The sequence below is a fragment of the Abrus precatorius genome, unplaced genomic scaffold (assembly GCF_003935025.1).
Source record: "Abrus precatorius isolate BTA unplaced genomic scaffold, Abrus_2018 Scaffold6, whole genome shotgun sequence".
Lineage (NCBI taxonomy): Eukaryota > Viridiplantae > Streptophyta > Magnoliopsida > Fabales > Fabaceae > Abrus > Abrus precatorius.
The window spans coordinates 8,453,663-8,467,140 of NW_020874406.1; the positions used below are offsets into that span (position 1 = coordinate 8,453,663).

Here is a 13,478-nt window from a genome sequence, read left to right on the forward strand (position 1 = left end):
AATTTTTTAATCTTTTCATATCAATTTTTTCTCCAATTTTATCTCATCTTCAAACATTGGTTGATTCAAAGAATTTTTTTTCACCTTGTTTAGTTGTCTAGTAACCACATTAAAAAATCATAATTATTTATTCAGAAGTTTAAGATCATTTAATTAGAGTTTATTTAATTAAATTTGTTCTCCCTCAAGTTTATAACATTTTGATTTAGTTCCTCATTTTTATTTATTTTTCATTATATTTTTATTATAACATGAACTCTTATTTATTTTCCATTTGATCCTTCTAAATATCATAAACAATACGAGTAGAAAATGGTCCTCCATATACAATACACATACCATGTATCACAAGATCATCTGTGCTATTCATCCATGATACAAATCATTACTTAGTCAAAATCAGATTGAATCATGCGATGTGAATTGCAATTCATAAGATTCCAATGTCTATGGCGATGAACACACATGACTGGGAAATGTGAACATCCCTAACAACATGAAAGCAGACGGTGAGACAAAATAACACCACTTTCAAACCCACCCCCTCCCCACCCAAAGTTTGATATCACAAATTTCCGATCACAAACCACGTACTTTAAAATACAAAGACCCCTACTTAATGTACTAGAACAAGTTACCATCATTAATAGTCCACCAATGCAGAAAATCAACCAGATTTCGCAAAATGGGTAGACAGCAATCTAGCAATCTCTGTGAACCCAACCTTATCTTTCCCATCAAAAATGGTCTTCAGCTTTTCATCACAAAATATCTCCTTCTTATTTGAAGGATTCTGCAAAAGAATAGCACTGTCATCCCATTGTAAAAACATCCAACACAGAAAAAAGACAACAGTAAACAAAAATACAAAAGTTTCATAATCCTAAACAAATTATCCTACTTCTATAAGTAATTCCATGAAAGATTCCACTGATTTATTGACAGAAAAAACAAAAAATTACAACAGAAAAATTTATGGAACGGATTATAGAAACTAAAACGGAAACACACGAGAAAAAATGCCAGCATACAAGAAGGAAAAGAGGCAACAATGATCGAGATTGCTATTAGCAGCTCAAAATTGAACTGAAGAATCAGAACACCTTCAGAAACCAGCTAATAAATAAATAAAGCGTAAAGTATCCACCTCTCAATCAAATTTAAAAAATCCTAATTCTAGCCCAACTTCACAAAATGTCATTTAATCTTTTTTGATACAAAACAACAGTGAAAAATCAAGTGAATAATGACTAAAACAAATTACTTTTTCCAAAGCCAATGATTAAAATGAAGATTTTGTAAATGGACTAAACTAGAATGAGGGATTTACTCAACATAAACCACATCACAGCCACGAGTGTAAACTGTAAACTCTTAAGGCAAAAAGACTAAAAGCAACAAAATAATGTCAGCACGTTGCATTTGTTACTACAAAAATTATATGAAAAAGAAATAACGCTCATCATCACAGGCATGAAACCAAATGCTTAGCCTCGTTGATGCAACAATACTAGTAATCACATCTTAACAAGCACAAACACATATCCAAGAGTTAAACCTAAAATAATAAGCAACACACACATAGTCATTACCGCAAACGATGACCTAAACAAGCACCAAATGAATATCTACGTGCAAAGAGTAATTTCTACCGAGAAATCGAAAAAACCAGCTGAAAAAACGAAGATCGCAAGCACAAATAGCAGCATTGAGCGAAAACGAAAACAAGACCTGAAGATTTTGCAGCTTGATGTATTCCCACACTCTTTTAACGGCGTCGGTTCGCGAAACTTGAGAAGCGCCGAGGAAGTTGCCGAGCTGGGAAGACACTGGAACCACCTTCTGTATGCCGGAGTTGATGCTTCGGTTGGACAATGTCTTCTTCACAGTGGTTTTTGCGGCGGCAACGCGGGACGCCGCAGTTTTCTTCGCTGCGCTCTTCGCCGCCGCCTCCATGAAAGCTCTACCGGCGACAGCACCGAAAACCCTAGTTGCTGGCATGATCGCTCCGTGAAAACCCTTTTCGTTTTCAAATTTTGAAACCCTAAGAGTGAGAGTGAACCAATTAACTAAAACAAGAGAGAGAAAGAAAGAGAGTAAGGTTTTTTTGGGATTCCCTCTCTCGCTCCCAGATGTTTATTCAGAACTTTTCGAATGTTATTAGTTCTTGCAATTAGGAAGGCGTGGCACTTTTTCATTGGGTAGGAACCGTAGGGGATTTCGTAGAGGCTGACGTGTTCGAATTTTCTTGGAACCCAATGCCAGTTCTATATAATTCGAATCTACACTCGTGTGTTGTAGTTTCTCTCCCCCTCGGTTTCCCGCTTTCCCTCTCAATATTGTAGTTTTTTAATTTAATTAATACATATTTAAAAACAAATTCTTAAAATTTATTTTAAATTATTTTCTTGTCTGGAATTTTTATTTTTTTTTACCAAATCATCACCAATATTGACCATGCACCGATAATAGCATTTTTTTATTATATTTTATTAGTCTATCAGCTACTTACATATGATACTATTCTAAAATGTGACACGTAAAATTTTTAAAACGTCAAAAAAAATTGAAAAAAACAAAAATTCAATATCGAAAAAGAAGGGACGATAGCAATTAATTTATTAATTTTTGTCCACACTGTATCGGCCAAATTTGGTCGATACTAGTTTAGGATTTGACACGTGACGAGAAAGCAGTAGTATCAGAGCTTAGTGTATGATAGTGTTGTCGGTGGTCAATATACGTCAGCTGTATCAGTTTGACTAGAGTGATACTATTGTTGTGCTGACACGTCCATTGGTTGGTTGCTGTATAATGGTTATTATCCAATTTAACTTACTATATATACCAAACGATAACTTCAATTTTACATATTGTCCATTCGTGTTGGAAGAAGCAGGAAAAGCATATTCAAGGTTAGTAAATTTTAGTATTAATTGTATAAAATTTTTGTATTAATAGTGTTAAAATTTTAGTATGAAATTTAAATTAATTTATTAATTAAAATTAGTAAAATAATGGAAGGATTTAAATATATTTAATATCATATTTATGTAGATTTGTTGGAGAGTATGTATTTATATATTTTATTATAATTAATTTATGGACAAAAATTAGAAAAAAATTGTGGTACACATGTAAAGTATAAATTTTGTAATGAAAAATTTATTGTAAATGTAGTTATTGTTGTAGTTTTTAATTAAATTAAGAAATATTAATTTCATATTTAATAGGATTTGAAAAGAATAAGTGTTGAAATTATGTAAATTAGGATGCACAAATAGGTAGTAAGTCAATATATATTATGTAGATTATATAAATATGAAAGTTTTAAAAATTTGAAAAGATGATTAATACAATAAAATGAAGTATAAGTGAATTATTAAAATATAGAAAAAAGTGTGAAATTTTGTAATTATAATTAGAATATGAATGGGGTTATTTACAATTAACATTTAAATTAATATATATGTTCTAATTGAGTAGTATAATTTGTTGATGCAGGATGACTGATTTTGTGATAATTGTATATTGGAATGGTCGAATATTTTCAAGTAATGAAGGTGTTACCTTTGAAAGAAATAATAAAATGATTAAGATTGAACGTGGAATAAGTTTAGAGACATTGAAAAGAAAAATTCATGCAAAACTGAAATTGTCTACTAGTCAGGTTATATCTAAATTGATTTCACGATTTTTAGTAGACTCGATTGTTAGACAATACACAATTATGGATATATGTGATAATGAAGATATTGATTGCATGTTAAGTGCTTTTCTTTAACAAATTCAGCGAAGTGCAATCGAAGTATATGCAGATATTGCGTCTGGTGAAAGTTTTTGTATTCAATCACAAGGTGTGGACTTAAATTTATTATGTTCACGTGACATGATGTCTGAGGCAGATGAACTCCCTTTTGTATCAGGCGTAGTAATTATATATTTTCTCATGAGTATATATATATATTTAATTTCATTGTAATTATGTTTACTTAACAACAATACTGTCATGGTTGTGTAGATTGTGAATATGAGAATGAGGATGATGATGACAATGAAATTGAATGGGGGGATCCTGAAGAAACTTCATCTGAATCTGATTTAGAAGGTGGATCTCATAGTAACTTGAATATAAGTGATAATGCAGGAGTCCAAGGCATTAAGTACATTTAAATGTTATAAAATACGTTTTAATATATATGTAAAATAAATTGGTGAATGATAACGCAATATGCAAGCTTGGTTGAAACTCCTTTTTGGAATTCAAGTCCACATTATACCTATATTAACTGGGAACATGCTGATGATGAAATGGAAAATATAGATGTTGATCCTGATCAAGCATGGAGGGAGGGTGATGCATTAGTTGTTGGTCAAAAATTTGAGTCTAAAGAAGATGTTAAAATGGCTATTAAAAGCTTTGCATTGAAAACACATCAAAGTTATATTGTGGTGAAATCAAACCCGACCAAATTTCATGTGAAATGCCCAAATCATAGTAGAGGATGTCCTTGGAGGGTTAAAGCAACATTGGGTAAGAATTTTGAAATGGAAAATATAGATGTTGATCCTGATCAAGCATGGAGGGAGGGTGATGCATTAGTTGTTGGTCAAAAATTTGAGTCTAAAGAAGATGTTAAAATGGCTATTAAAAGCTTTGCATTGAAAACACATCAAAGTTATATTGTGGTGAAATCAAACCCGACCAAATTTCATGTGAAATGCCCAAATCATAGTAGAGGATGTCCTTGGAGGGTTAAAGCAACATTGGGTAAGAATTTTGACAAGTGGAAAATCACAAGGTGTGGTAGACCACATACGTGTTTTCATGCAATGATGTCTCTTGACTACAAAAAATTGGATTCAAACTTCATTTGTAGTTGCGTTCTTGGTAAGTTGCACTAATTTATCATAATAAGTTTGATGGTTTTGTATATTATTGAAGAACATTAAATTTGAGTCCAAAGAAGATGTTAAAATGGCTATTAAAAGCTTTGCATTGAAAACACATCAAAGTTATATTGTGGTGGAATCAAACCCGACCAAATTTCATGTGAAATGCCCAAATCATAGTAGAGGATGTCCTTGGAGGGTTAAAGCAACATTGGGTAAGAATTTTGACAAGTGGAAAATCACAAGGTGTGGTGGACCACATACGTGTTTTCATGCAATGATGTCTCTTGACTACAAAAAATTGGATTCAAACTTCATTTGCAGTTGCGTTCTTGGTAAGTTGCACTAATTTATCATAATAAGTTTGATGGTTTTGTATATTATTGAAGAACATTATACATAATTATATTGTTTATTGTAGGTATGGTAAAAGAACAACTATCGGTGCCAATCACATTAATCTAAGAAAGAATTAGTGGTCAATTTGGCTATCAAGTTTCTTACAAGAAAGCATGGAAGGCAAAACAAAAAGTTATAGTCAAGGTTTTTGGTGATTGGGATGAATCGTATGCCACATTGCCAAGATGGTTGGAGTACATGCAATTAAATTCATCTGGGTCAGTATACAAAATTGAAACCAATGACTATGTGAGGGATCACCAAGTGGATAACAGATATAGAGTGTTTCATCGATTATTTTGGTCATTCCAACAGTGCATCACTGCTTTCAACTTTTGCAAACCTTTAATACAAGTAGATGGTACATTCTTGTATGGTAAGTACCGGCAAACTTTACTGATTGCTACTGCACAAGATGGAAATAATTGTGTCCTTCCAATTGCCTTTGCCATTGTGGAAGGGGAGACTTTGTCAGCATGGGAATGGTTTTTGGCTCTGATCCGTCTTCATGTCACTGAAAAGGCAGGTATTTGTTTGATCTCTGATAGATATCAAAGTATTAAAAGTGTCATTTCTAATCCACATATTGGGTGGCAACCACCGAACGCATATCATGTGTATTGCATTCGTCACATAACAAGCAATTTTAATCAGCAATTCAAGAATGCAAGCTTGAAGAAAGAGCTAATCAAATTAGGTACGAATGTTGTCAATAAATTAAGTCCATTTATTATGAACTCATTACGTATTTATTATTTGCATACATAATTATTTTGTGCAACTTATTATAGGATATACAACATGCAAGCAAAGATTTGAAGAAAAACTTGAACAGTTTTGTAATGAATCAGAAGACATTCGAAAATGGATTAACTGCATATCCAAAGAAAAATGGACTTTGGCTTATGATGAGAAAGGAAGACATTATGGGCATATGACTACCAATTTATCTGAAGCTGTGAATAAAATTTTAAAAGGTGCACAAAATTTGTCAATTACAGCATTGGTGAAATGTACATATGCACGTTTAGTAGAGTATTTTGTGAAGCGTGGTGAAAAAGCAACAACAGAGCTTAATGCAGGTAGTAGATATTGTCGTAAGTTTATGCAGCAAATGGAGAAAAATTAGTAGGAAGCTTCTTCACATCAAGTTCGACGATATGACATACAAAGAATAAGGTTTGAAGTAGAAGAAGCTTTTAATCCTATCACCCAACGTGGTGGTAACAAATGGACTGTGATTTTATCAAATAGATTTTGTGTATGCGGAAAGTTTCAGACATATCGATACCCATGCTCACATATCATAGCTGCTTGTGCATCTGTGAGTATAGATTATTGGCAATAGGTTGATCCTGTTTATTCTGTGCAATCTGTTGTTAATGCATACTCATCTGAGTGGTGGCCACTTGGAAATGACAATAATATCTTAAGATCGAATGAGTGGAAGTTAGTACCAGACGACCAAAGATCAAGGAAAATAGGTCGACCTAAATCTACCCTTATTAGGAATGAAATGGATTGGATTGACTCTCAACCACATCAACAGTGTGGCAGGTGTAAACAGTCTGGTCACGACCAACGTCATTGTGCTAGGCATAATGAACCTACATGACATTTTTTATAAATTGTTGCCTTTACTATAATGATGTATTATGTTTAGTATTTTGTTATTGTAATTGCACGTTTAGTACATATTTTTTAGTATTAAACCTACATGAGTGGATAGTAGAGTATTTGGTAGAAAATGTAATAGATTGTTTACTATACTAATAATCAATGTCATTATGTATGGTAGAAATACAAAAGAGTGGATAGTAGAGTATTAATAAAGTTGCAAGTTTAGTCATAATACATGAGAAGTAAAACATAGTAATACAACACTAATATCACTGTTGTCTACCCTGCCGGTCATGGTCGTCATGTGGAGTAAGGATACAATGACAAGGTTGATCTTTAGCCTCCCTATGAGGGTTATGTCTCATGTCATGCTGGGTAGTATCTGCAACTGCCCCAAATTGGGCATTTAGATCAATGCCACGATCCCCCTTAGATTCTATAGAAGGCTCCCCTAGTGACTCAATAACTGGACCTGAAGTGGAGGATGTGAATAGTAATGGATCATACGGAGGCGGGGTCATAAAATGATGAAAGTCGAGAACATAGTCTTCTGCAGTACTGAATGGAGACGCAAAATGTGTGGTAGGTTGTGATGAGTGAAAGTTTGTAGTCTGTGTAGACTGTGATGGAATGCAAGGCATCTATGAGGGGACAAAATACACACCATCTTGTCTAACTGGCAAAGGCGGTATAGACCATGTGGCAGCCTGCATCGGTCTCCTCCGTCTCTGCAAACCTCTTCCCTCTTTGCGTCCCTCAGGCTGCCCAAGATCAACATGTGGCTCCTCTGTGTGGCCACTTTGGACTGGTAGGTCAACTCTGGATGGCGGTTCTAAGATCCGAGCTTGTTCACTCTGTAAAGACAACATGGTCTCGACTAATGAGCGCAGCTCATCAAAAGTGAATGACTGTTGGCCATCAGTAGCCAAGTAGTATGCCCTCTCGTGTGCATCTCCCTACACAAACATAACATTATACTTGGTATAGAAAATTTAGGCAAAAAAATTAATAAGGATATAGGTGGATATACATACCATTAATGAAAAAATAGCTGCATCTCTCGTCATCCAACGTCTAGTATGATGAGCATATCATCGCATGTACTCTGAATTACAACTCAATAACCCAATCTGTGTCTCGTTGCTGAAAACCCAATCCAGACGCCTCTCCCATAACGTTAACACATGTCTGAACTTTTCATTCCAATTCTCTCCAATCTTACCTTTGAGTGTAATGTCATGTAATGCATCAGGTTGATAAGAATCTCGAGGAATGTGTTAGACCATCCCAAACTGACGCATGACACGATTCGATTGGTGCCACTCACAAATCTGTATGCAAATAAGGGGCACCACTGACCTCCAAATGATCATCCCTTCTAAGCAAATTGGAGGCAGTGTAGAAATTAACTCTTGACTATACGGCTGCCATACGATCTGCAAATTGAATTAGTACAAAATTTTAAATATTGTTACAATAACTTAGTCAACATCAGATGCATAAATTAAAATTAAAAGCCATACCTCATCACACATAAGACGATCAAGTTTATATCTATAATATGCAACATCTTTCTTCCCTCTTCTAGGCACCCCATTTACTAACCACCTAATCAACAACAAAATTTATAAAGTATAAATATACTCAAAGTATTAATATTTAAAAAAAAATTATGCGGAACTTATGATATACTATGCATACCTGGCACCATAAGGAAGATCGTGTCGTAAATGTGGAGGATTTGGAGGAGTCAAACATGGGAACCTATCCCACGCCCACATTACCAGCAATGGAGTCAAACCTCCAATGGCAAGTCTATCAATATTAGTTGTCATGCATAACTCTCTGTACAAAAAACTGAGAGCTGCTTCTCTCCAGCTATACTGCCCTGTGATGGAAAAATCCTGAAGCAACGGTAAGTAACGAACTGTGACCCTGCTGTTGGAGTGATCTGCTAGCATAAACCCTCCAATGAATCTAAGAATATAGGCTCTAGCAAATCTCGTAAGCTGAAGCTCGTCATGGTTATGCATGGCAACATGACTAAAATGTTGATCTAACCAACTAAGCTTCAAGCTACTCCCCACAAAAGCTTCCGGTGGTGGTCTAATACCTAGACTATCCTCAACCATCTGTGGCCAATTACCTCCGGTAGCTGTAAAAACCGGAAGCCCATTAACCCAAAGACCTGTTTGGATGGCTATATCCTCAAGCATTATTGTGCACTCTCCTAGTGGCATGTGAAATGTATGAGTCTCAGGCCTCCATCTTTCAACTAATGTAGTGATCAAATGTCTATCCAATGGAGAGTTAGCATGCTGAGCAATTCCAGCAAAGCCAACCATCTCCAAATGAGGTAAAATCTCTCCTGGAACACTGTCTATATCAGCTGGTATGAATTGATACTTCCTAACCTTCAACATCGGATGCTCTCGCCCATCCCAAATGTGTTCAGAGACATGTGTACTTTGAAAACGCAACAAAGATGGATCCTCTGGCCTAGGATTAATTATCATACCTTCAGATGAAGATGAAGTCATCTAAAAATTTAAAAATATACATTACCATTATTATATCATTATGAACACATTAAAAATAATTATACATTTATACAATTTGTTAAACTACTAATAATATAATTTTTAAATTAAATTTAACAAAATATAAATTATAAAAATATATAATGCCAATTATATAACCATATGTTATCAGAAAAATTAATAACAATATAACAGTTGCAACACACCTATTTTATGTATTTTTATGTCTCAAATAAAATATCAATACAAATTTCTATAATATAGCTATATATTAAATTTTAATGGAAAATTTCAAAATAATATTTATGCATCAAAGTTTTAACAAAAACTTTTCATGGTATACTTATTATATACCATAAGAATAAATATTGTTATTAATTTTAGTTTTATTAAAGTCTCTTTTTATATTCTATTTTACTTTATAACAATTTAAAAAATTATGCAATACCTATATTATTACTTTATTTAAATTTTTATTTTTATTTTACTTCAGTATTTAATTTATATTAAATAAAAAACAGATTTTATTTGACTTGATTACAACCTAATATATTTAATTTAATTTACATCCATTTATATTTCATTATTTTTAATATATCTATATATTAAATTTTAATGAAAATTTTCTAAATAATTATTATGCATCAAAGTTTGAACAACAACTTTTCATGGTATACTTATTATATACATTGTAATAATAGTTTATTAATTTTAGTTTTATTAAAATTTCATTTTATATTCTATTTTACTCTACAACAATTTAAAAAATTATGCAATACCTACATTATTACTTTATTTAAATTTTTATTTTTATTTTACTTCCCCTATTTTATTTATATTAAATCAAAAACATTTTTTTATTTAACTTTATTACAACCTAATATATTTAATTTAATTTACCCCCATTTTTTAATCATTTTTAAAATATATCATTTTTTAATTATTTATTTTTACTAATCAACACTAATAATCTAATTTTTCATACTTTTTACGTAATACATATTTATTTCTAAATATAATTATCTTATTATCTTCTAAATATTTCTAATTATGTATTTCTATTTTAATATTTTATGCTTTAACTAAAATTATATATTTTAATATATTTATCTATCATAACGTTTGTAATTTTTTTCCCTAAACATAATATTACATATATCAACTAATAACAAAATAGCACTACTTATATATCTATTTTTTTTTATATCAATCAATTTCTATATATAATTTATTCATCACAATAAACAATAAGAAAAATCATTTTTTTCCCGATTCCAATCAAATGCACATTTTTGACATATACAAACATTCAGATTTTTCATTTCATATATGTAATTACTAAAAATTGATAAAAAAATTTAAAAAAAAACGTCAAACTGCATTTGATATAGAATTCTAACCTTGAATGTCGGCAACAATGACTATTCTAGTCCACCGCAGATCCTAAATTACAGATTGAAATCGGTTATTATTTTTCAAATGGAACTCAATAAAATATCACCAATTCAACAAAATAATTTTTACCTTCCAATATTTCAGAGAATAATGCAAATGAAATGAAATTTTTACACAGGAATTTTACAAACTCGCATAAAAAACCTTGGAGGCCGGTGTTAATGGAGATTATGATGGAGCGAGAAGAGAAGAAGAAGCCTGAGCGACGTCGGCTCCAATATTCCACGTGTCATTATTCCAATTAGTACCGTCCAGCAAGCGACGATGGGTCAGTCGACGTGTCAGAGGCGATATACGTACGATCTCGACACGTGGAGTAATTCATCCCTGACCATCCATTTTGGATGCCTATTGTCTCTCCTTAGTCGATACCCCTGCTCTGTTGACACGTGTTCTGACTCGTCCAATTCCTCTAGTATTTAATATTTTTATTTTTTTCAATTTTTTCTGGCGTTTTAAAAATTCCACGTGTCACATTTTAGAATATTATCGTACGTAAGTGGCCGATAGACTAATAAAATATAATTAAGAAAATGCTAACTTCGGTGCATGGCCGATATTGGTGATGATTTGACAAAAAAAAGCCCCAGACAAAAAAATAGTTTAGAATAAATCTTATTTTGAGAATTTGTTTTAAAATATGTATTAATTAAATAAAAAAACTCAATATTGCTTTCAATTATTTTTTAAAATTAATAATTATCGGAATGAGAAATTTTAGCAACATATTTTTATTATAAAATAAAATTTATTAAATTTATACAAATCTTATCATTAATAGATTATGTTAAAAACACTTAATCAAAATCTATGTATGATAATTTTATATTAAAATTTACGAAATGTAAAAGAATATAATGAATCGATAATATTAAGTATGATAAAATTTAATAAAAAATTTGTATTTATTATTTCTTTTATTATATATCATTTCACATACGTAAAAAAATTATTTTATAATTTTTAAAATTTTTAATAAATAAAAAAATATTTTTTAACACTATTTTTATTAGAATAGGTCTTCATCTTGTTTATTTATAAATCTAACCCTCAATTTAGTTAAAATAAAATGAAGAAAAATTAAAAAAAATGTCTTTAAAATTCTTTATTTTTCTTTTAAATCTAAAATGTATTTTTTTTCCTCCTCTCAAATAAACAAAAGTAATTCAAACTTTGAGTAATATATTGATTATTTGTGAAGTTATTCTAAATTATATCATCCCCAAATGTTTGAAAAATTATAAAGAAAAGCATTTAGCATTTAATTAGTGAGATTATACTTCAAAGTCCAGACAATAAAGTAATTTTAAAACTTGAATATCACTAAATAAAAAAAAACTTAAATATACTTTAATTTTTATATTTAGTGAATTTTTTATTTTGGTTCTTCCAAATTATTATTTTTGTTTGGATTCTCAGATTTTAAAAAAAAAATTTTAAGTCATTTTACCTTACGTAGTCTAACTAAAAATTGACATTAAAAATATTTTATTGAACCAAATTGAAAATAAAGAGAAATAACATAAAAAAAACAATCAAAGGAACTAAAAAATAATTTCGCTAAAATACGAGAACAAAAAATATTTTTTTAAGTCTAAAAATATATAAATTTGATGATATATGATAGGACTTGTAATTAGTTAAACCACATAACTTAATTATTTAAACATGTAAAATTTAATCTTAATTTATTATTTTTACTGATACTTCAGTATTTTTTAATAAATTTTAATTAACAATTAAAAGTGTATATAGAGAGAGAGACACACACACACACTGTCCTTTCCCTGAAAAAAACTTCCTCAGTGTATTAAATCAAACCGGAGGTTAAGCTGGATCATAGTATGTTGTGGCTTATGCATTTTCATCCATTAATATAACATCTTAAAAAACGAATATTTTTAAAATAAAAGTAATCCTTAGTGTTCATTTGCTGCAAAAGTCTCTTTTATAAATATCCACCCACCATCTCCATTGGCACAGTAAATTACTCGTTTCCCAACGTCAGAGGTTGGACAATAGAAACTCATTTTTCAGTCATTGTGCCGTTTATCTTACTACATATAAAGGTGAAAGCTTAGCTACAAGCCATGGCCAAAGACCCGTCATTTGAGATTCTTTCTTCGACAATTGAGCTCTTATAGATTTACAGTGCCAGCGCCACAGTACTACTGTTCCATTGTATGACACTAACCTCACCACCTGTTTTGAACTATTTATAGTAATAATACCAAATACGAAATAGCATTTATTCATATACTGTGGCGCCCCAAAAAAACACACACATAATCTGTTCCATTTATTCATATACTTCCTCTGCTTGCTTCACCCAGCTGCAACTGAATCGTTCCAACTAATTATAAAGGTTCATAACATATGGTATGTGGATTTATTTGACCCAAAAAAAAAAAAATTGGTATGTGGATTTTTTACACAGTATTCCCTTTAGAATTGACCTTTTGAAGCCAATTTACACTCAGCAAGGTTTGGAAAAAAGAAGGTGCCATTTAGTACAACAAAGCCTATGGTCGGGCAGATTGTATACATTATTGACAATAACGGGGGCGTCTA

General features: G+C 31.3%; 2 protein-coding genes across 2 annotated transcripts; one reads left to right on the forward strand and one right to left on the reverse strand.

The window, feature by feature from the left end:
- Nucleotides 1-379: 379 nt before the first annotated feature.
- Nucleotides 380-2,095, reverse strand: LOC113869729 (upstream activation factor subunit UAF30-like). The gene is made up of 2 exons (XM_027506188.1): nt 1,732-2,095; nt 380-793 (listed from the first exon to the last, which is right to left on the reverse strand). The coding sequence occupies exons 1-2, from the start codon at nt 1,999-2,001 to the stop codon at nt 668-670; spliced, it is 396 nt and encodes a 131-aa protein (XP_027361989.1). The 5' UTR covers nt 2,002-2,095; the 3' UTR covers nt 380-667.
- A 2,123-nt stretch (nt 2,096-4,218) lies between these two features.
- On the forward strand, nt 4,219-6,907 carry LOC113870105. The gene is made up of 5 exons (XM_027506705.1): nt 4,219-4,891; nt 5,390-5,818; nt 6,084-6,374; nt 6,483-6,553; nt 6,641-6,907. Exons 1-5 carry the CDS (start codon nt 4,219-4,221, stop codon nt 6,905-6,907), a joined length of 1,731 nt encoding a protein of 576 aa, XP_027362506.1.
- Nucleotides 6,908-13,478: the final 6,571 nt, after the last annotated feature.

Excerpts from the sequence above, each read along its gene's own strand:
- LOC113869729 (XM_027506188.1), bottom strand. The coding sequence starts at position 2,001 with ATGCCAGCAACTAGGGTTTTCGGTGCTGTCGCCGGTAGAGCTTTCATG. Across the intron at positions 794-1,731 it reads TCAAGCTGCAAAATCTTCAG|AATCCTTCAAATAAGAAGGA; the intron begins GTCTTGTTTTCG and ends ATTCTTTTGCAG.
- LOC113870105 (XM_027506705.1), top strand. The coding sequence starts at position 4,219 with ATGATAACGCAATATGCAAGCTTGGTTGAAACTCCTTTTTGGAATTCA. Across the intron at positions 4,892-5,389 it reads CATTTGTAGTTGCGTTCTTG|TTTCTTACAAGAAAGCATGG; the intron begins GTAAGTTGCACT and ends TTGGCTATCAAG. Across the intron at positions 6,554-6,640 it reads TTTTATCAAATAGATTTTGT|GTTGATCCTGTTTATTCTGT; the intron begins GTATGCGGAAAG and ends TATTGGCAATAG.